This window comes from Candoia aspera, chromosome 8, assembly GCF_035149785.1.
Source record: "Candoia aspera isolate rCanAsp1 chromosome 8, rCanAsp1.hap2, whole genome shotgun sequence".
Taxonomy (NCBI): domain Eukaryota; kingdom Metazoa; phylum Chordata; class Lepidosauria; order Squamata; family Boidae; genus Candoia; species Candoia aspera.
The window spans coordinates 55,166,938-55,189,048 of NC_086160.1; the positions used below are offsets into that span (position 1 = coordinate 55,166,938).

The window sequence follows — 22,111 nt, forward strand, 5'->3', positions numbered from 1 at the left end:
AAGTAAATATTCTCAGGTATATAAAAATTGTTTTGCACACTAGTTTGTATACACTTACAGTTATAAAGCCATCATACTGTATATTTCACCTGTAACTGAGGCATATAGCTTAATCTGATGTTCAAATATATCTGTTGGCCCCAAAAGATTGTCCATAATCTTGATTACCAGAGTATAATATTGCAGTTTGAATTTTTTGATGCAAGAATCTCAATTTGGCTAATTTGAAATTGGCCATAGAACATGCAAAAACAGGTAACGTTTTTTAGAACAGAAGTGGTGTAGGTTTGCTGTATATACTTTGCTGTATATACTACAGAATCTGACAGCTAGGAATAAACAAAATATTGCAACCTGGATATAATAAAGCAAGATGAATGGTATGCATGATTTTAGGTTATTGGACTATGGTATGGTCAGTGGTATAAGTTTGAAAGACAAAAACAAAAAACCGATTGTGAGACAAGAACAGAAATTAAGAAAAATCTGTTAGAGAAGAAAAGAATGTTGGAAAAATAACTAGCATTTATGTCATTGAGCATTTTAATCAATGCTCAATGTACTGTTCTGATCATAAATATGAGACATAATGCATATTGAATGTTCCATTATAAGACTCCTGAATGGCTTATACAAACACTGAGAGGCAAAAATGAATACTCTGTTACTTTATCAATTATTTATCAGTTTTATCCTGAGATAGGAGTTTACTATGATTGGATGGGTACAAATAAACAGGTCGAAGGGAAATGAAGTAATTGTGTGTTTGTATGCATTTTATTTCAAGATAATACTCCATGCAAAGATGGACCATAGTCTCTAAATTATATATGCCAAAATGAATTAGTAAGATTTATTTATTGTACTTTTAAGTATCCTGTAGTAGGAAATACCACAATATTCTTGGTTTTTCCTGTAGCTGGCAACCCTAAGGAAGTTATTATACCAACAATAGAATTCTTGTCTGGAATTCAGGATTGTGTTGATAATATCTACCTTGTCACCATTCTAGATATGATAATATGAAGTCTGGTACCTACTTAGATATATCTTTTTTTTTTCTTTTTGAAGCATGGGCATTTGCACAAGCACTTAATAAAGTTCCTTGAAACACTAAGAGCCAAAAAAAAAAAATCGCTTGAATGCAGCCAATTTTCTCTCACTAGAGCTTTGACCTCATAATCAGGGGTTCTACAATCAAAGAAAAATGAAGAACCCTCTTCTAGGTAATATGTTAAAGAGTGTATGAGTACTAGATTTGTCATTATATGTATAGCCAAAAAAAATGTCATTTAATACTGTCCTATGAATGGAGCTTTTATTGGTGCCCTTTTATTGCATTTTAAGTAATGAAATAATATATTATGTAACAGAATAATCCACTACAGGTAGGCTTTATCTACTAACTCATCATCAGTGTTTTGGGGGTGGGGGTTGTATTTGTGCGTGTGTATATATATATCGCTTTTTGTGTATCCATGGTTTGGGCCTTGTTTTTTATTATTTTAATGCATGCATAAAATATCAGATGGGCTTTGTGTATGTATTAACTACACTTTTTAAGGATTAGGATTAGGGGTCTGTGCAATGTATTTCCTCCTGTTTTTCCTTGATCAGTCGTGGTGGATCTTACTGGGTAAGCCCAGTCATGAAGCTCCCCATGGCTCCCCTGCAGCATTGGAGCAGCCGGCTCAGTTGGTGATGGAGGGAGTCCTTAATGGCTCACACTGGCTTCTCCATTCCATTGGACTGGAGGGCTTCTTAATTGCACCACCCATTGCTAGTGCTGCCTGCAAACTACTCCCAGCTAGCCTCAGTGACTGTGTGGTGCTTGTGGTTGGGGAGTCCTCTGTTCTCTAAACCAGTGTTCCCCAACTTTGGCAACTTTAAGATGGGTGGACTACAACTCCCAGAATTCCCCAGCTAGCTTGGGGGAATCCTAAAGTTGCCAAGGTTGGGGAACAAGGCTCTAAACCCTTCAATCACAGCACTGGCATTTGTGGCCAGAGTTGCTCCTGTAATCAAGAAGATGACACTTATGAGAAAAAAGAGGGAGGAAATGCTCACAGAAGAAGGAGAAAGTATCATCTCCACAACCTAACCCCTCAATTCCCTCAGTCTCATTATTCAGAGTGAAGCCAATTTAGTGGCCTGCTAGAACCACTGAAATGGAGCAGAGCTTGTAACACAGCTGAGATGCTGGCACAGAAAAAGAATATTATCTTAAATTAGCTTCAGTGAGCATGCCAAAGAAATACAGGTTATTGATCTTACACACTCAGCCCTCACAAGCATGAAGAATCATACACTTAGACAGATTAGGTTAAGATAAGTAAAAGAATTTCTTACTGACTTTATTGTTGCTTCTGTTACATCCATCTTGGTGGAAAAGATGAAGTTCCTTTGTTCTTCTTTTCTTTCTAAATATTTAGTTTGCCTTAAACCCTCAGCCCTGCCAAGGGCTATGTGAAAGAAAGGGGCAGAATCCTTCATCAAGGCCTGAGCACATGGCCCTGATGAATGGAGAGCATGCTTACTTCTCCCTGGGTAGAGGAAGGAGGAGGAGAGAGAGAGGAAGTGGGAGTGGCAACAAACAGCTTCCTCAGAGTTGCATTGTGGGACAACTCAATTTGCATGCTAAGTCACATGCTAATGAGGCATGCTGGATTTGCCAGGACTTCCAACACAAAGTTTCATCATTCATAATTTTATGCTGGACAGGACAATCCACAAATAATTAGAGCCACTTGTATTGCTTTAAGTTCTACTCAAGAAACCATATTTTATAAATCAATATGATTGAGATCAGAAAATATGCTCAACCAGGGATTCTCAAGGTTTACAGCTCTATGGACTCCTCAAATGAAAAATGAATATATGTGTCTTCCCATGAATAAAAGTAATGATTTCACTGGTGGCTGGTTTAGGCAGGAAATAAATATACCACTTATTTTTAATAATTAATTTTTAATCTGTCAAGTAAAACAACAACAGAGTCATACAACTTTAAAAAAAACAATTTTATTAGAAATGAAGAAACAAGAACTAACCACCACATATTTTTAAATGAGAAAGTTTAGCTTATTTTTTCATAATTCCTGAAAAAGTGGCTTTCATTTCAAGACAGCCACTCTCTTTTCTCATTTCACATGTACTTTTGATTTATACCTCATGCTCTTTAAAGCAGCAACTGAAGAAAAACCTGACTTGCACAAGTAGTATGTTGCGAATTGAATTTTTATGGTCATGGCCTTCTCACTTTCTTCTCTTCTCATTTTTTTGTTGTTCTCATTTTGTGCACTGATCCTAAGATCCTAAGCAAAAATACTGTTAGGAAGTGAGAGTTTTGTCCATTTCAACTGCATTAAAATCCACAAAACACAGTACTTTGATCAAAGCAAATTATGAAAGTTCAATCAACAATTTTAATATAACAATGGATTTTACCAGATATTACAAAAGGTGTTCTGTTAGTTAAAGAATATACTATTGTTCATAGAACCCTTCCACCTTTGTTAAGAAAAGGAACAAGATGGAAAACCAATTCATAAGCTTAGTAAAATTTAGAAATCTGAGCTCAACTACCAAGCCCAAGGTGACTTTGAAACAGTGATTGTGACCCCTCTCAAAGTTACTTGCAACTCCCCATGGTCATGACAGTTTGAGGACGACTGTGCTAAGCCAAAACCAAGCCAACTACACTGTGGCTTAGTGCAGGGTTTGAATCTAACCACCATCTCAGATGTATGAAAAAGGTGGGAGGTGTTTCACTTCTCAGGATGAAGAAGCAAACTAGAAGAACTGAAATAGGCATACAGTATTATTTCAAGTTTTTCACATATCCAAAGTCCCACAACTTTCTAGCTTTTTTTAAAAAAAAAGATGGGATTATTTTAGCTATTACCTCTTGGTAGCTTAGACTGGTATTGTGCTGAAGGCTCAAAAGTAGATAGGAGCAGCCTCACATGATGATGTCTGATCTTGGCTGATAATGTGAAACTAAAGCATATGCAGGCCTACAATCCTCCAAGCACTTATGATCTTTAATCCCTGGCACATGAAGGAATGCTTTTATTTAGCTCTGTTTCCCAGAGATGCCTACAGTGATTCTGTGTGGGTGCAGTAGAAAAGTACTAGTGGAACAGATAATTTGTCTATGTGGCTTAAGTAATGTCTGTGTTTACTATATACTATTCTGCCCATATGCCTTACAGGAAAAGAGGTTTTTAGAATCTTTTCTTAAACATTACTCTATGAACCTTCACTGACATAATAGTCTTCTTAAGAATTAAGGCTTCCTTAGCTCACATATGTTTCTTTAAAGCAACCTTATATGCTGAGACCCCAAGAAAAATAATGGGATGTGTTCTTGTAGGAGATTTAGTAAATGGTCAAGGAGATTTATAAATGTAGCAAAATAAGATTCACTGTTAACACTACGAATTTATTGCTCCTTGCTACTTTGTGTATGCGTGTGTACAAGCTTAGCTACTGAGTACAGGCAAGCTAGTTTTGGACATTTCCTGCATAGCTGAATGGATGGCTGATAAAGTGGACCAGATGTTTATATAAAGAAGCTGCAGGAAGGAAGGAGTTTTCATTAATTGCAATTTCTTAATTGAATTTTATACTGTAGCTTTTTTAATGATCCAGTCACTTGTCCCTCTGCTCATTTAGAATGGAGGACTTACATATAAAGTAAGACATTTTGTTTTATTTTATTTATTTTGCTTCTTCCTTAATGCACTAAATCCATCCAGGCATGGTCTTTGTGACCATCATATCTCCTTGGGATATGAGATTTAGATAGAGCGTGAAAACCATGGGCTCATCTAGGATTCGGATTAGCTTTAATCCTTAAGGTGATTTTTAGAATCTGTAGCATGTTTTTACATTTTTGAGAGAGTGAATTGATGGATAATTTCCAGTGAGACTTCCTTGCTCCACTCCAAAAATATTAACTACTACAAAAGAATGACCTTGGCACCCAAGAGTCAACTTGATGAGGAGCTTAGCCAGAGCTGGAGTGAGACTCAGAAGGTAAATGAATCGTATCAAGTATGACCACTGCAGGCCTGAAAACGATTCTTAATTAACCACTGATCCTCAGTGGTAGCAAATTCATAAAAGCTGAATATCTCAAGAGAACCATATAAAATGTATAAGTAGCAATTTACAAAATCTAATAAGTCTTTTTGAAACTGCTGCTTTCATTCTTCCCCCAGCCCCTTCTTACGTATTTAGCTGTTCAATGGTTTCTGATGACTTAATCTATTAAAGTCACACAAATGCTACTACTTTATCACTTGTGTGTCATATAACTTCTTCCTTTTTTTCTTTTTGAATCAGAGAGAAAATCAATCAAGAAATGTAAAAACCACGGGTCTTGTAGCATAAGCTTTTCTGGGCCACAGCCTACTCCATCAGATACATGAAGCAGTCACCTAATGGGTAGGTATATATATCCTAGTACAGAGAGAAGGACATTGGTATCTAGAGGGAGAAGAGTAGGGGGAGAGGCCCAGTGGTCAAGCAATGAAAGGGGTGGGGTTGGTGTAATCACAATGCTATGCAGAGCGCAATTGATTACTGAATACAATCCAATCTTACACAAGCTTATGAAGAATAAGCATAAATTTTTAAAACTGGGGTCTTGCATAAAGACCTAATTTTCTGCAAGGTGGCATCTTTTCTGCAAGGTATTTCCAGTCAACAGAATCCATTGATAACTGTCCTTGCTTAATGTATTTTACTACAGAAACGAAGAATCTGTCAAAACTCCTGCATAACATTATACACTCACCTGTTTCTCAACCAGCTCATTAATGTTAGATTTTAAATATGAGTGTAGTAAAATGTTGCAAAAGTTTTCCCATGAACACTAAAATGACTGCAGTATTTAATGGTTTAGTAAGCATCTTGGTTCCTATTTCCGAGTACCTTTCCTCTTTTCAAGATACATTGATGACATCTTCACCTGAACTCCCTTGATAAATATGCCCTTGAAGCAAGTCCACTTTCCAGGCACCACAGCGGAAAAAAGCATGAGGCATTAACATCGTCTTAAACAAACTGATGCATCTCTACCTCCTTCCAGATACAATCCATAGCGTACTGAAAAGATCATTGTCTGCAGCCAGATCCTACAATATAACTCTCTTTTTTTCATTCCTTTGGCCAGAAACATCTGTCTCCAGGAATTACATCAGGGATTCTTAAAATTCAACTTTAATTTGAGAAGGTGAAGGTAAAAAGAGATTGGTGAGACCTCACCAAATACTCAAGATATACTTGCTGTAAGACCATCCATGAAGGATAATAGTATATTGCTTGCTGCAATTGATAGCCTTGGGTGGCACTTTTTTTTGTGCATCCTGGAAGATGATTATTCATCTTCACAGCCTTAGACGAATGCTTGTCCTTCCTTAGAATCTTTACCCAGGTCTAAATCAGGTATTCATCAATACTAATGGGCTATCTAATGTAAGTTGAATTGTGATGCCACTTCTGTTGCCATACTCCCTCAACAAACAACATCAGCCGTGATATTAAGAATTCATTCATCTGCCAATAATGTCCTTCTATGATAAACCAAATAAGGTTGTTCCTAAGGTAGGAAGATAAATGAAATTGGAAAATGCTTAATTTGGTATTACTGATGAACACCAAATTCCATGCTTTTGGAATTTCAACTCATCAAATCCTGGTTTTGGCTAGATTTCTGCAGGAAGCTATTGTCCTTTTACATGATTTTATACTGTTGATTTGCTATGCCTATTTGTGATCAGTGGCCACTATCACAAGTGAGTCACACTCATTCTGATTTGTGTTCTGCATAATATTGTGGTGCATCTACCTTCTTGTGCAGTGCTTGACCTTTCAGCTTTGCTTTGGACACCTCCTTCTCTTTGTACCTAGGGTATATACATACACATTTACCTGCCGAGGTGACTATGTATTTGGTTTATGAAAACTTATGTCACAGATACTGAGGTGCCAGAAAACATTTTGGCTATTAATCATATCAGGTTGGGGATCTGCAACCCTTATGAATATTTGTGCTTGGGAAAGCTAACCAAAAGTTGGTAAATACTGTCACATGGTTATAGAAATGGCTAACATGGTATCTAGTATCATTAATTTAATTTAATCCCAAATGATAGTATCTAGAAAACTGATTGTTTCACTGAATGATGTACTGGCTTTTAATCTGTTCTCATAAAAGATGCAATTTTGGTGTCCAATCCTTCAATGTTCCTGAAGACATAGAGTTGGATCCAGCCTAAGTAAGTTACCTGAGATCAATACAACTTACTTGAGATCAATAAAAAGTTAGTTGAGTACCACTGATTTATCATGGGAACTTAGTGCAAGTCACTATCCTATACTAAAGGGTCTGTATTAAAAATATTTGAGATTATATTACTTATCCTCTGAGTTGAATGAAATTCTCCAGTTTTAATTTTTGCTGCGATACTAGCTTAGAATTAACAGTTTGGAAGGCATAAGGCTAGAGTAGATAAAAGTAGTCTATGTCATGCACTGTTGGGAGAAAATACCTAATGTTGTAGACTCAACCTTTCTTTTCATATATTTTTAGATTAAATGGCTGTATTCCCTGTTTTATCATGGGATTTTTATATTGTATAATGATCATTTACATTCTGTACCTTTTAACAGGCATGACACGGCATCCTCCAGGTCCTGATATCTCCACCTTTTATCCCTTGTCTCCTGGCAGTGTTGGGCAGATAACCCCACCACTTGGCTGGTAAGAGCTTCCTGCTACTTTTGAGTCACATACATGTGTGCTTGTATTTTGTGTTCTGTTAAATCAAATGCAGTTTTATTGACTTGAGAACTGACTCATTTTTAAACAGATGTTTCCATTATTAAATAACAAAACACAATTAACTATAACAAGTTTGGAAATGTAGCTGGATTTGCAGAGCAACCCACTGCCCCCACAAATTTTGACTCTAGAAACAATGTGATGTTCTTAAATGAAACACACTGTACAGTTCACAGACTATATGGCTCGTACGCCTTGGGGTCTGATAATATGTGTTAGATAAGATCATTTATTTGCTTTAGGCCTTGGAAGGATTTATAAAATTCACAAGTGCCACTGAGTATATACAGAGTGCCATTTCACCACTAAATTATCATGATTCATATGCTCACTTTGCACTCATCAAATTTTCAGCAAAATTCTTCAAAGGCAAACTCTCCTTCATGAAGGCAGGCATGTCCAATTTCATTCAGTGTATTAAATGGGTTCATTGTTTAGTCTGAGCTGAAAATAACAACAGTTGAATGAATTTACCTTTCATAAAGTTTATTCCAAGTGGTCAGTCAGGTGCAGTATTAGCTAGCAAGAGTGTATCTGACATAAGCAAAGGAGGAAAAAAAGAATTGTAGTGCAGTGATCCAAAATTTTGTAAATTTTTAGATAATAATATTACTGATGCTAATGGCCTATCTCTATACTTCTTTTGGATTTTTAGTTTGGTATTGACTTGTCATTTGGGCAGAGCTAGTACATTAGATAGAAAAACTCCATTGCTATAGGATTTGAATGGCAGTTCCCTGATGTCATAAAATACTGAAAATACTTTAAAAAACATTTTAATTGCAAGAAAATTAAGAGATCCAGCAGTTTGATGGCCAAGCTCTTTTATATTATTGCAGCTTCTTTTACACTAGGGAAGGATTTCTGGGGTGTAGGGGTAGATTCAGTTCCAACTTTTAGATTTTTGCAATTCTTTGTTTCTTTGGTGCACATATTTTTCCAAAGAAGATGAATCTGAACTAAAAATGCTGGTAATATGAACGGTGTACAGCACAGAATACTTTTCTAATCTGCTTATTGTTGGTAAAAGTACTGTAGGGTTGATATTTGAATTTTGGGTGTGTGCATGTGCAATGGCATAACCTACTGTGCATGCATAGATCTTGATTTAAGTGTGAAGAAGTGTCATGGTGAGAATTATAAAGGCTCAGCAGCTTTGAAAATACCAGTTCCTTAAAACATTAAATCTGTCAATCAATAGCTCTGCTTGAATAGAATTGAGTGTACTCTTTCAAGGGAAATTCAATTATTCTCTCTGAAATTGATACATAAGTGTGTTAAGTTCTACTCAGAAGTTGCATTAATTCAAGGTGGAGGAAAAGACAATGTAAACTAAAAATAAAATGTTCAAAATATTTAAAACGTTAAATTTGAGCTATTGGTGTATATATTCAGAAGAACAGAAATTTATATTAGAAGTTTCTTTGTATTTTAAATTTCCTTTCAAGGTTTTTGTTTTGCATTCAAGCTGTAAGAACTTGGGCTGTGTAACAGGTTGGATCTGATTTCAAGGAGATGCTTCAGAGCATGCAGGAGTGTAAACAACACTCTCTGCTGCTTCACAATCCTGGGAAAAGACACAGTTGCTTAAAGTGTTGCATATAGTTGTTGCATTTGTTAGATAACCCAGTATCCTAGGAGTATTTAGAAATTCCCCTTTACCAGAAGTAGGCAGTTATTAGCTCCCTCTGCCTGATTGCTTCAATTTGGCTCCTCCTCCTGCCATGGGAGTGGCTAAACAATACAGGAAGCCACAACCCATTTGTTAGTGTTATGTGAAAACTGGGATCCCCAGTGGGTTGCTATTTTAGTAATCACAGTTATATACCAAGAATAAATCCTAGTTTATGACTCTTACTTACAAAGTGAAGAACAAGCTACTTGGGTTATTAGCTAGGTAATCACTTCATTTGGTGTTGGTAAAAGGCAGATTCACTTCTATTACAGTATAATTGATGGGTTCCTTTCTTCTGTGACCTCAGGCAAGGTCAGCCTGTATATCCCATCTCAGGTGGATTCAGGCAACCCTACCCATCCTCACTTTCAGTCGACACTTCCATGTCAAGGTAGGTGTAGGTGTGGAATGACTGGCTCAGGAGTAAATGCTGGACATGGAGGGGCAATTTGCTATACTGCTTGAGTCCTGGTGACTGCCTTTGCTTGCTTTCTCTGCCCCCATTAGCTAAACTGCATTTAAGTTTGTGTGTTTGCACATGTATGTGTATAATACTGTGTATATACAGCTTGCCATTATCATCTTCTGATTAAAAAAAAACAAGCTGTAAATCTGTGATACGACAATCTGTTTGAAGCCAAAGAGAGTCTCAGTTTTGTCAATACAAGTGCAGTGAAGTCAATATTTGTGACTGTGGTTCAATCTGCATTTGTGCCATTTTATAGTTTTGTGTATAACAATTAAATATAAAACTGTCATATTTTTACAGTTTGCTTTATATTCTCTCTCCTTCCTCTGCAGTATTCTATTTAATTGTAGAATGCAGGATGGGAAAAAGCTTTCCAGGCTTAAAACTATTTCAAAATAACTGCAAAAGAAGCTGTGTAGACATGGTTATATTGGTGTATGAATAAAGAACTGTTAGTGCAAGCAGGCAGCACTAACTAGGTGTTGGTGGTGGCATAATTTGTATCACTCTTATCTTTCTGTGCTATGAAAATATGGGATCTATATGCTGTGCTTCATGTACCCAAAGGTTGCTGTAAATTTTTTATATATCTTATATCAATAAAATGCAGCAAACAAGTAAAAATAATTTAACACATTTGTTGGCTGGGTGTGCAGGATCCATGTGCTTTTTGTAATTTAATCATTCTTTTTATTTCCTCCCATATTATAATTGGGCAAAGCTCAATAAAACTTCTTCTATTTGCTTTTTATCGCTTTACACTTTTTTTCTGGACGAGTTTTATAATGAATTTATGCAACATGTCAGGTTATCAACTTATTTTTATATATGAAGTATAAAAGGGCTAGATGAGACTAAGGAAATATCAGGCTAATCCAAGGACACTATTTTCATGTATAACAGTTAATGCAATTCAGCTGCAGTTTGGCTTTAACAGATTACTAGCTAAATCAGGTTCCCTAATGCAGAAAATAAGTAAGAAATAGTAAGCTAAAGAAAGAAAAGGCATAAGATAAGAAAGAAAAATAGCTAAAACTAGTTCATACCAGCATTATGCACTGTACTTCTCCATACCTTTCTGTCCTTGTTAAAAAAGAAATGTTTCCACCATTATTCTTTAAATTTCTCATCATTCTCTTTCTGAGGATCTTATCAATCCCATCAAGTACTTTTTTTCTTTTATGCTGCCAATCCCTTTCTTATTCAGTCCTCATTCATTTAACACCTCTTCATTCTTGACAGTATGTTTTCTTGTTTTACTACATATACCCTGTTTTACCCCAAGCCTGATAATCTTATTCTGTACAAATTAGGATCTCTAAACTAGAGACTACTTTGCAAACCAACATACGCTTCCCCACATTGTGCCAATTAGCAGTGTATTGACATGCACAGGATGCAGTCCTGCTCAATATGAGAGTGGAAATCCAGCACATCTGGACAACATCAGAAGGGAGAAAGCTAATCTTGGCCAAATAAAAAGAATAATTGTTTCCTCACCACTACCACCACCATGATGATCTTTGAAATATTGGACCATTATTTATTTTATCTATTCAATTTATACATCTCCCCTAGCTTTTTATAATATTAGCAGAATTGTCTGTTGTTAAGCTGGTAATAATTTGAATAGCTTCACTGTTATGAAGTGCAGAAAGTTCTGCTGGAATTGTGGAAAGCTATTTAATATTTACTGGAATATTTCTTTATAAACAAGTGAAGAGATAGCATGGGATAGGATCTATGCTGGAAATCCTTTTCAGTGTAAGGTATAAGCCGTGGTGATGTTTGCCCCAAACACTACTTGCTGAGTAAATAATGTGCAGTATCTACTTTGCTTTAAGAGGTACACACCAATGTGTAGTGCCTTAAATGTGTGAGAAGGGAGAAAACCTATATTTCATTACCTACAGCACTGCAGTTCCAAGTTTCTGCTATTATATTTTCTCCTAAGTACTTTGATTGGATGCAAACATGCAAATCTGCACAGGAGTGGATGTACGAATTAATGTTGTGGCAGCTCAGAGTTTAACATTTTCATACATGTGTGTTGGAAACAAAACACTCTTAATTTCTGGTCCAGTCCTACCCTTCAAGGCAGCCCAAAGTGTAAACTGGAGCATCCTAGCGACATTTACTGTGTTTATTGTCTTGTGATTCATACACATGGGGTATGTACCTCTGCAGAGTCCAGTCTGGAATCTTTTAGAATTACAGAATTGTTTGAGGAAACACACACCACGCTGGATAACTAGGAACATTTCCCTAAACTCTCTGTTTGTTTTCAACCACCACAATATCAGCACATTCATAACTGAACAGTTGGTCCTTGTGTTTGTCCAATATATTTATTTTTTTCCTTTCTTCCTTCCAATTTTATTTAAACTTATCTCAACTCTTCTTCAAGACTTTTTAGAATTGTTCAACAAGACTTCATAACCTCTCTTCACAGGCAGCTGGACTTCAACTTTATGATCTTCAGGACCCTATTTCACAACTACCAGCATTGTGGGAACAAACTTTTCCCCTCAGATGGGCTTGTTTGACCTGGTGAAAGTTACACAGTAGACATAGGTAAACACCACCAGGCATTTATTAAACAGGCTCATCACACTGTTTGTCCTTGTCTGTGAATCACCGTCTAGGAGCAACCTTTAAGGATGGCAGACTGTGAAGCTATTGTAGGCTCCTCATCTTCCTCCAAACCTCCTACTATGATGTAGTAGGAGGCAGTATTGTTCTGGTGGCTCCCTCATCTCTGAGAGATCAGTTGAATTCTCCACTGTTTGATGTTTAGCTAATATTTGCACTGAATAAAATGTCCATAAAGGGTTTAAAGGTTTTTAAGAGGCTTGCACTGCTCAATTCCACAAGGCTAAGAAGAAAAAGAGGAGTAAATCTTCTCTTGTCTGCTCAGTTCCAGTTGCAATAGCTCAAGTTTCTCTTCATAGTGGACTTCTCCAATTCTATTACCACCATTCTTGATGTTGAAAAATTCTCCAGTTTATACTCTGAAGTATTTCATAAAAGCTCTAGCACATCTTTCTTCTCTGGAAGAGAGACTACTTCCATCCAGGACCACCTTCTTCTCTCAGCATTAATGCATCTGTACTCATATTGCTATCTCCCTGATTCACCTCCTCCCAGGGAAGGTATCTGGAGAACTATGCACCTTATAAAAAGATCCTTGCCTCCTTATTTTTCAGACACACAGAGTAGTCTTTCACCTAACTTCCCTCCAAAGTCAATTTCAGTCTTTCATTTGAATCAAAACATCATACTGCCCACCTTTCTCCCCAAGCCTTCAACACTACAAGAAATGACGCTTCATGCTGTGGATGTCTGTTGTGTGTCATTTGCATTGGGACCGCCATTTATTCCTGGCCTTCCAAGGCCCATCTAAAGGGTGTGGTATATCTCCCAGCATTTCTCCAAAAGGAAACAACTATTAAGCTTTGTTGTGTGCTGGCCAAACAGCTGTGCTCCCTTCCAATCAAGGCTCTTCCCACAAGAGTGATGGCAACTTTGACAGCTTCCCTCTGCAGTGTTCCCCTGGTGTGTGCGCAGGCCTCCACTCAGTGTCCTTGTGGACTAGACCAGTGCTCCCAGAAAGATGCATTGCCCTTTGGAAGGGCAGTGGTCTCTTCAATAGCTTTAGAATGCCCAGACACCCCTTCGAGTAAGGTGCTTGCTACTCAGCCTTATATGTGTGAATCATGGAGACCATCATGAAGAATTAACTGAACTGTAGTTCTTTGAATGCCATCTGTACATTCTCATAACTTGCCCTCTATCATTTGGTCTCAGGCACTCTCAGTACTGGAACTGTTGTGGTGGCTTTGAAAACTGAAATGGTTTAGTGGGAACCATGCCAAGGTTTATGGTACACGGGAGCAGGGTTCCTACCAAACATGTCTGTAAGTGCAAGTGAATAATTCTTGTCTGTGCATTCACATATTACTACTCAAAGGGCTATAATTACAGGTACATAACAAGTTATTGTGGAAAGTATGACTTTGCTGCCCCAGTCATAATGAGATAAGGTTTTTCTTCCTCTCAGGACTTCCCGTTCCTTCATGACACTCACAAGAGTGTGCATTCTCTACTTTTAAGACATGTACATTTAGGCAACCCACCGATAATAAGATACAATGTCACAAGGCTGAAGTGCACATGTGCAGTATCTTAAAAGATCAGTTATAAAAGCAGCTAGATGGGAAGACAGAATATTGGAGAACAATTGTACCAGGAGGATGAGTTGTGAGTGTATCATGTGCCTCATGAGTGAGTCACATATCATAGTGACAAGTTAAAAATACTTGATTAGATTGATCTTGGGATTTAGATTATACAATTGGAAAGCTATAGCTTCTCAAGGAAATGCAAGTTTTCAATCTTATTTTTTCCTGCATGATCATTCCTCTTTTTGTTAGCTGGTGGTGGGTAACTTTAATGTCATATTTATGTGAAAAAATATTTTTATGGGGCTAGGATAAAATTAGAGCTATGTGTCCTACTGTATATATTTTTAGAATTATTGGACGCATTAAATTGCTTTGCATATAATACAAGATTTCTGCTGCAGCATTTCTCTGGGGTTAAAGGACAAAAATAATCCTGTTTATTCTGTCCATGTCTTAGCTTTCAGAGATAGGCATCCTAATATTTTTGTTGCTGGCCCAATATGAAAGATTTCTTCCTAGGCTTTCTCATGATTCATGTAACTGTTCTATACTATGCTCAAATCGCCATTATGAAGACGACTTGCCCTTTTCCATCTTTTGTAGGTTTTCACATCATATGATCCCAGGTCCTCCAGGACCCCACACAACTGGAATCCCTCACCCAGCAATTGTAACACCTCAAGTCAAACAAGAACATCCGCACACAGACAGTGACTTAATGCATGTGTGAGTTGCACTTTTCCAAGTCTTTTAACAATCCTTCATCTGCAGTGCTTGGGAACCAAATAGATATGGCAAGATAGTTGTGATGAAGGGCTTTTTTCCTGCTTATCACTAAAATAGAATGTTGGATATGTGCTCAAATATGAATAGAGCATTTGGTATTTTCAGGTGTCGCTACCTTGAAAATTGAAGCTATCTACACAGAGGTAACTAATTTAGTATCAAGTCAATGAAAACTTGTTATGCTCTGATTTTACTATGATCCAACCTAGATGTGCGCTGTCAAATGGATGACGGCTTATCAAAACTTATCTCACAAAGATATAAAAATATTTACATAACTAGATATATTTTTCCTTTGGATGTAGGTGATACTTATAGAATCGCTTTCTGATTTCCATATTTCCAGTTCTAAGTGACTCTTATGATTAGCCTAGCAAAGGTATGCAGTTTAATCATATTTCAAAGAAAAATAGGCATTTTATGTAAAACACACAATTAATACAAATTAAATATATAATTTTAAAAAATCAAATGTTGTGGATTAACCCAGACATGGGACATTATATACATAAAAACTGCCAAATAACATCAAAACTAGATTGCTTCTGACTTGGTCATAGGTACAGATAAATCTGTTTTAAGTGACAACAATCCCCAGATTTACTCTTATATGTATTTTGGGGAGTTGAACTCTTGTTTTTCAGTTTCCATATTTTGTGGAAAAGATATATAGATATTTTTCTTTCTAAAGTAAGTGAGCTTATCACTGTTCCATCTTTGGATTTGTCATTTGACAGGCATCTTTTATACCTTTTAAATAGGTTGGATGGAAGCAGCGTCATTTATCTTTAAATTATTAGGTTTTGTTTTAATTCTCATGTTACAGGAAATTCTGTTCCTCAACATCCCTGAGTGTTGATTCTTGAATTGCTAATTATTAGTTTATCCACAAGTTCCTTTGCTCTTAAAAAGGCTTGTGCTGTTTTGTGTACATATCTTATAGCTATAGAAATTCTGATAAATCTGGAAATATTTGTGCGTGCCACTGTTAAGGAAGTCTAAGACTCCTTAACAAATTACAGGGGAAAAGACTGCCAGTTAGGAATGAGAGGTTATTTTTTGCTTTCTTCCTTCTTTTTCTTTATGTCTGAACACTGAAATAACCTATGAAACATTGCTATATATAAATGGGGAAGAAATCTGTTGATCATCTGAAATATAGTATAAAATATCCCTTTAAAGCTGAACATGATATCAGTTGTTCTCTTCTATATGTTCTCTTTCCTCCTGTTACCTTTAGGAAGCCTCAGCATGAGCAGAGGAAAGAACAGGAGCCCAAAAGACCTCACATTAAGAAACCTCTGAACGCTTTCATGTTATACATGAAAGAGATGAGAGCGAATGTTGTAGCAGAATGTACTCTGAAAGAAAGTGCAGCTATCAACCAGATTCTCGGCAGAAGGGTATGGAAGAAATGTGTTTTTGTGTATATGCATATTGTGTATTCAGTCTATAGTATTTAACTCACCCACCACATTCAATTAGCCTTAGGTTTGTGTCCTCTAGAGTTGTTGGGTTGAGATTCAGTTCCACTTATCACGATTATTGCATCAGACTTCATCTAGAAGGCCCCTCCCTTATTTGTTCACAAATTGAGTATGCTGTTATTGGTTAATGAAAGTGATGTGAGATAACTTAAAATAAAACCAACTAGTCTTATAATGCAAGGAAACATCAGCACAGAAATTTTGTATGCATGCAAAATGTATGTCCAAGTTCTCAGGTTTAATTCCTCAGATCGCTAGTTGAAGTATCTCCAATAGGAGAACAATGAGAAACGTTAATTATGGAGAACTGTTGACGTTCAGCAGAGTCGGTACTCTATTAGGTAGATCAGAAGTATAAAGTAGCTTTATGCATTTATGTTCTGGAATTTAAATAAATGAATGCACACAAACATACATAGACATAAAATACTAATGATAAAATAGATAGGACTTCTAATCTGTTCTTCCATCTAATTCCATGTTAACCTATGTAGTATAAAATTGAACTAGCCGGTAGAGCCTCTATCTGGCAGTTCAGTAAATTTATAGTTTCCTTACAGACAGTTGGTATCCAAGGTCCAGCATTTTAAAGTGGTAGAATACAATGGACAGATTGCTTTCTTGTTCATCCTACAGCGTAGTCTTTTGAGTTCCATATCACATGTCACTGGTGGATGGGAATAAAGTGTGTAATGGCCTGGCCAGAGCAAAGTTGGGGTTGAGACCACCAAGACTCCCTCTTTTTGACATTCAGTTTTTCTGGCAGACACACACACACACACACACACACACACACTTTTTCTCTCAGCCACCTACTCTCTGTTCTTGCTTCTACCACCAGGAGTCATCTGGGAAAAATAGCTCTTGTCAGATTTGTTTGCTTGCAAGGGTTTGATGGTTCTATGAAATACATAAAGTCAATAGCAACCTGTGTCCCAGTCACACTGTCTGCTGGAGCAGATAGCTAGATTTGTTTTGTCCAACAAATTAAACCACTTATTTTCAAAAGGAGCCTGAAAATTCAACCTGTATTTCATAGTGAGAGTAGGCTATGACAGCCTTTTCCTGTGGAAAGCGATGCATAGATAATGCAATTCTCCATGGCTAGCTGGGGAATTTTGGGAGTTGAAGTCCACACATCTTAAGTTGCCAAGGTTGAGAAATGCTGCTCTGTATCAATACTGCATACTTAATATTCTGCTTTACATAGTGTTTTGAAAGGAAAGAAAAGAGATCTAATCAGTCTCAGGCATGTTCAAGTATTATTTCAGTACATTTTTATAAAAAAATATATGTACCATAAAAGAGTAAGAATCTTTTTTAAAACTTAAAAGTTGTGACTCTTATGCTAAGCCTAGCTTTTTACTTCCTTCAGATGTTTAACTTGATCTGTGGTTGTCAAGCACATAAACCCTTGGCTTATAAAATTAATCTTGGCGTCAGAGTGATTAGGGATCTATATGCTAGGAATAATATAATGTTTATTGCTTGGTCCCATCAAAGCATGTGTTATATGTTTGATTATTAGGTTACCTACATGTCATATGACTAGAAATTCCTACTATGATTTTCCTAAACACTGAATTAGCTTAAGCTCCTGTCTATATTTTGATAATTTTCTTCATGACTTAAGCTACCTCTTGTCTCCCAGGATAATTCCTATATCCTCTGTAGTATAGGGTATTGGTTTATAGCTTAATACTTATAACATTCCAAGATAAACTGGCAATGGGCCTTTTCTGGATGGGCACTGGGATTGTGAATCTAGAAGTTATACTCTGATAGATGAGGTAGCCCACAGTGCTGCTTGGACAGTGGCCTATATGTCACCAAGTTTTCCAATCTTTTTTTTTTTTTCAAAATTGCTCTACCTGCTTGTGATTGTACATATATTTTCAGCAAGTGCTGGCCTGGTCTGAGATAGGCAGGATCAAGTCTGGTTAGCAGTTGGTTGGAGTACTACAGGGAAACTTTCTGGTAGGTTATACTGGCAAGTTTTAAAAAATGACCTGGTAGAAGGGATTAGAAAACCATTTCCACATTGTTGCCAAGAAAACTATATGGGTGTCAGGAACTGAAGTCTACTAGAAGTACTTTCAACATAGCATGCAAGATTTAAAACATGCAATCACCAAATATCCTGTGGTACTGTGGTGGAAATAGCAGCAATGACCATTTCTGTTTAGAATTTTAACTTTAAAAAAGAACATGCAAATGTATGTTTGGTGCTTTGAAAAATCAACAAAATTGATTGCTTCTCTTAATGTGAGTAGTGGACTTTACAGCTGAAAAATGTTTAGTTTGTAGATTTGACATTTTAGCTGAGGATATTTTATGAGCTCATTTTCTTACCTGTCTTCCCTTCACCGTAATACTTTTGTATATTGTAGAAGTAACTACAGGTAGTCCTCATTTAGCAACCACGACTGGGATTGGCAACTTGACCATTAAATGAAGCGGTTGCAAAGTAAAACCACGACTGTGCTTATGATCTTACTTTAGCTTTCCTTTGCTTTACCGACCTGTGAAGGTCATAAATGTGAGGATTGGTCGTAAAGTTACTTTTTCACCACTATCATAACTGTGGATGGTCGCTGTCCGAGGCAGTCGCTAAATGCGGACTACCTGTATCTCTTTTTCCAAGAGTCATCAATAAATATTTTCTTTGATCAATGCGTTTCACAAAATAGAGAACAATGACCTCAGATTTCTTTGGATGATTAAGGTTACTTTTACACATTGTCCCTATTTTATCCCTACCATGTTACATTTTTATTTGAGCCAGCACCATTTTAGCAAACATCAGAAGTGAACTAAGTTAAACATACACTTCAAGGAGCACATTAAAGAATTCTCACTCAGGCTGCTTCTACATAAATTATGGCCTTATCAATGGCATGTGTACTGACCCTACCTTCTGAGCACCTGGCAATCGCAGGAAAGGTCTTGTCTGTATAGGTGCTTCTATCTGATGTCAGTTGGCTGTGTGCATCTGCCAATTCATGGAGGATTTGGCTATTGGCATGCTAGTGCAAATATCATTTTTCTGGTATTTGCACTAGTCTGTTAAAAGCAAAGCTTGGACATAGTAGCAGATGGCGAACAACTGAAATTGCTTTGTAGTGAAAGGAAAAATAGCATTGTGGGAATCTGTCCAAAGCTTTGGTGAAGCCTCTCTCTAGTGTTATTTCAGAGCAGAATTTGACAGGATGATTAGTTTTGTTTCAAAGGATTGAGATTCTGCTGTCTTAAAAGCCTATTCCATCTTTGAATATATATTTCAAATCAATTAATTCATGCTATGAATTCAGTTACGTGCATGTTTAATATTACCCTTTAGAGGAGAGCAGTAAAGAACTGACCCAAAAAACCTAGTTGATGCTAATTTTTAAAATTTAATGTTATAACATTACATATATCCTGGCTTTTCCACTTTATAAGCATTCAGGTTGGCTTGCCACAATAAAACAAAATGCAAAATATAAAAAGTGACAGTAAAATCAATAAAATCAAAATGTTGGATTACAACACACAAGTTTATGTTGCAAAAATTGTGACTGAATGGCAGATAGTTTAGAATATTATGATTTGGTTATGTGTCTAAAAGATAAGGTTTCTCCAAAAAACCCAAACTTCCATTACTAATATTTTTAGGCAGCTCTGCTTCCTTGGTAATGCAGTGTGTCTTTGGCACTTCATCTCTCTTCTTGGCTCCCTCCCATGTTTCCTGCTGTCTAGCTCTTGGAAGCTGCAAGCTTCTACCCTAATTTCCTGCTGTGAAACAGCTGATGGGCAGCTGCAGAGATTGGATCAGGCTGCTGCTTGAAGGGCGAAGGCTGCTGTGGTTCAGGGAAAGTTGTGCATATGCACAGAAGAGCAGCTCACTTGTTCTAAAAATTGCCTCATGTTCAATATTTTTGGAATGTTAAACTAGAGGGCTTGGTTTTTAAACAATGTAGTGGTAAGTTCAACAATAAAAAGTGGTCCTTTAAAGGGTATGCATTGGAAACTGGGAACAGAACAGACTGTAGTTTAAATCCCACATGACTGGAAGAATGACTAAAACACCCCAAGGTGGAAGATTTTGATCAGCCTTCTAAAGTACATGCTATTGTCGCTATACTGTTGCTCAGAAATCATCAAGTGAGTGCTGCATGATTGCATGGTTAAAAAGGCATACTAATACATGAGAATAGTTGACTTAAACATTCTAATTTTTAATTGCTATTTTGTCTTCTTCAAGTCTATCTCTTCAAGATTTCTTTGCTACCAGTCATTAATCTGTGAAAAGCAATTAGCAAAAGGTCTTCCTTTCCATTCAGCCAGTTCATATTGCACCATCTCCATGATCCATGAACGTTGCAATTGCTTTTCATTCACTGTCATGTCAAAGCCATATTTATTCAAAGTTTCAGGAGACACACTGCCTAGCCTTTTCCTTCTGTGTTTTGTAGTTTTCTTTTGCATTTGTTTCTGTGGCATCAGCCTATCATTCCTTAGCTGTCTCTTTTGTTGCAATGCCATATCTTCTCCCCCACCCCAAATGTAGTATGATATGTTTCAGTATTTAACTCCATGCATTCCAGCTGTCCCTGTCGTACTGGACATTCAGACTCTCAGGTCAAAAAATATAGACTCATGCAATTGATTATTTATTATATTATTCCTAAACAATTTCTAAGTATTATCTTGTAATTTGTCAGGATATTGCATATATCACATACAGAATTCAGAATATGCTACACTATAAACTGTTGTGAAAACATCAAATTCTCTCCTTGGTTGCACAATACATGTGAGTGTAATATGTCTATGTAAAATAAAAATTAGGATAGCCCACTTTTTTTCAGGGGGGCTGAGGTCCATCCTTAATGGGCAAGCCAAAGGCTATACTCCCAAAAGTAGTGGGTGCAGCTAGGGACCAAACTAAACTTAATTTATTTATCTTACATTTAAAAGTAATAAAAATATATAATTAAAATTATTAGTCTTTGGACATGCAGTTAATAATTTCCCCTTCTGTCATATTAAAAATTAGAATTTTGTATCAACTTTTGGAGGTCACCCCTTCAAAACAGAAGAGCAAAAAAATTCAGCATAATATAGCATTTACATATAGTAAGCATCATGGTCTGCTTGGTAAAAAATTAACAACACAAACTGATAGACTTTTTATGTCTTTTATGCTTCTCCTACAGAGACTTGGCAGCCTCGACTTCTAATGAGTTCTTAGTACTTCTTTTTTAAAAGACAAAATATAAACTTGAAAGAGGGGCTATTTTAATATCATTAATTAATTTCATCAGTATTCTTCATCAGTATCATGATCTTCATCTACATGGAAGCCTCTCCTTATTCAATCAATATGGAACCTATTTTGTTTAAAAGCTATGTTTTCTTGAATAGCATCTAAGAATTCCATGCTGGCTTTGGATAAACGGAAATTCAAAAATATGTTTACAAAGGACTGTCCTCTTTTTTCTTCTTCTTCTTTCTACTATCAATTTTTCTGCTGATCACAGTTCTCTTGGAATGGGGCAGCATTTAACATTTCAGAGTGGAGCTGAGGATTATATCTCGAGGTGGTGGTGTAAAGAAGAAAGAGGGCTGGTGTCTTGTCTTTTTAAAAATGGCATCATATCTATTGTGGTCATTATA

At 36.6% G+C, this 22,111-nt stretch overlaps 1 protein-coding gene across 2 annotated transcripts in view; it reads left to right on the forward strand.

Moving 5' to 3' along the window:
- Positions 1–22,111, forward strand: part of LEF1 (lymphoid enhancer binding factor 1) — a 96,622-nt gene that overhangs the window by 58,651 nt on the left and 15,860 nt on the right. The window contains exons 5-8 of one of the 2 annotated variants that reach the window (XM_063310245.1): positions 7,681–7,771; positions 9,835–9,918; positions 14,784–14,906; positions 16,207–16,369. In XM_063310245.1, coding sequence (XP_063166315.1) covers positions 7,681–7,771; positions 9,835–9,918; positions 14,784–14,906; positions 16,207–16,369 — 461 coding nt within the window. The remainder of the gene's footprint in view (positions 1–7,680; positions 7,772–9,834; positions 9,919–14,783; positions 14,907–16,206; positions 16,370–22,111) is intronic. The other variant, XM_063310246.1, reaches the window with a different exon arrangement.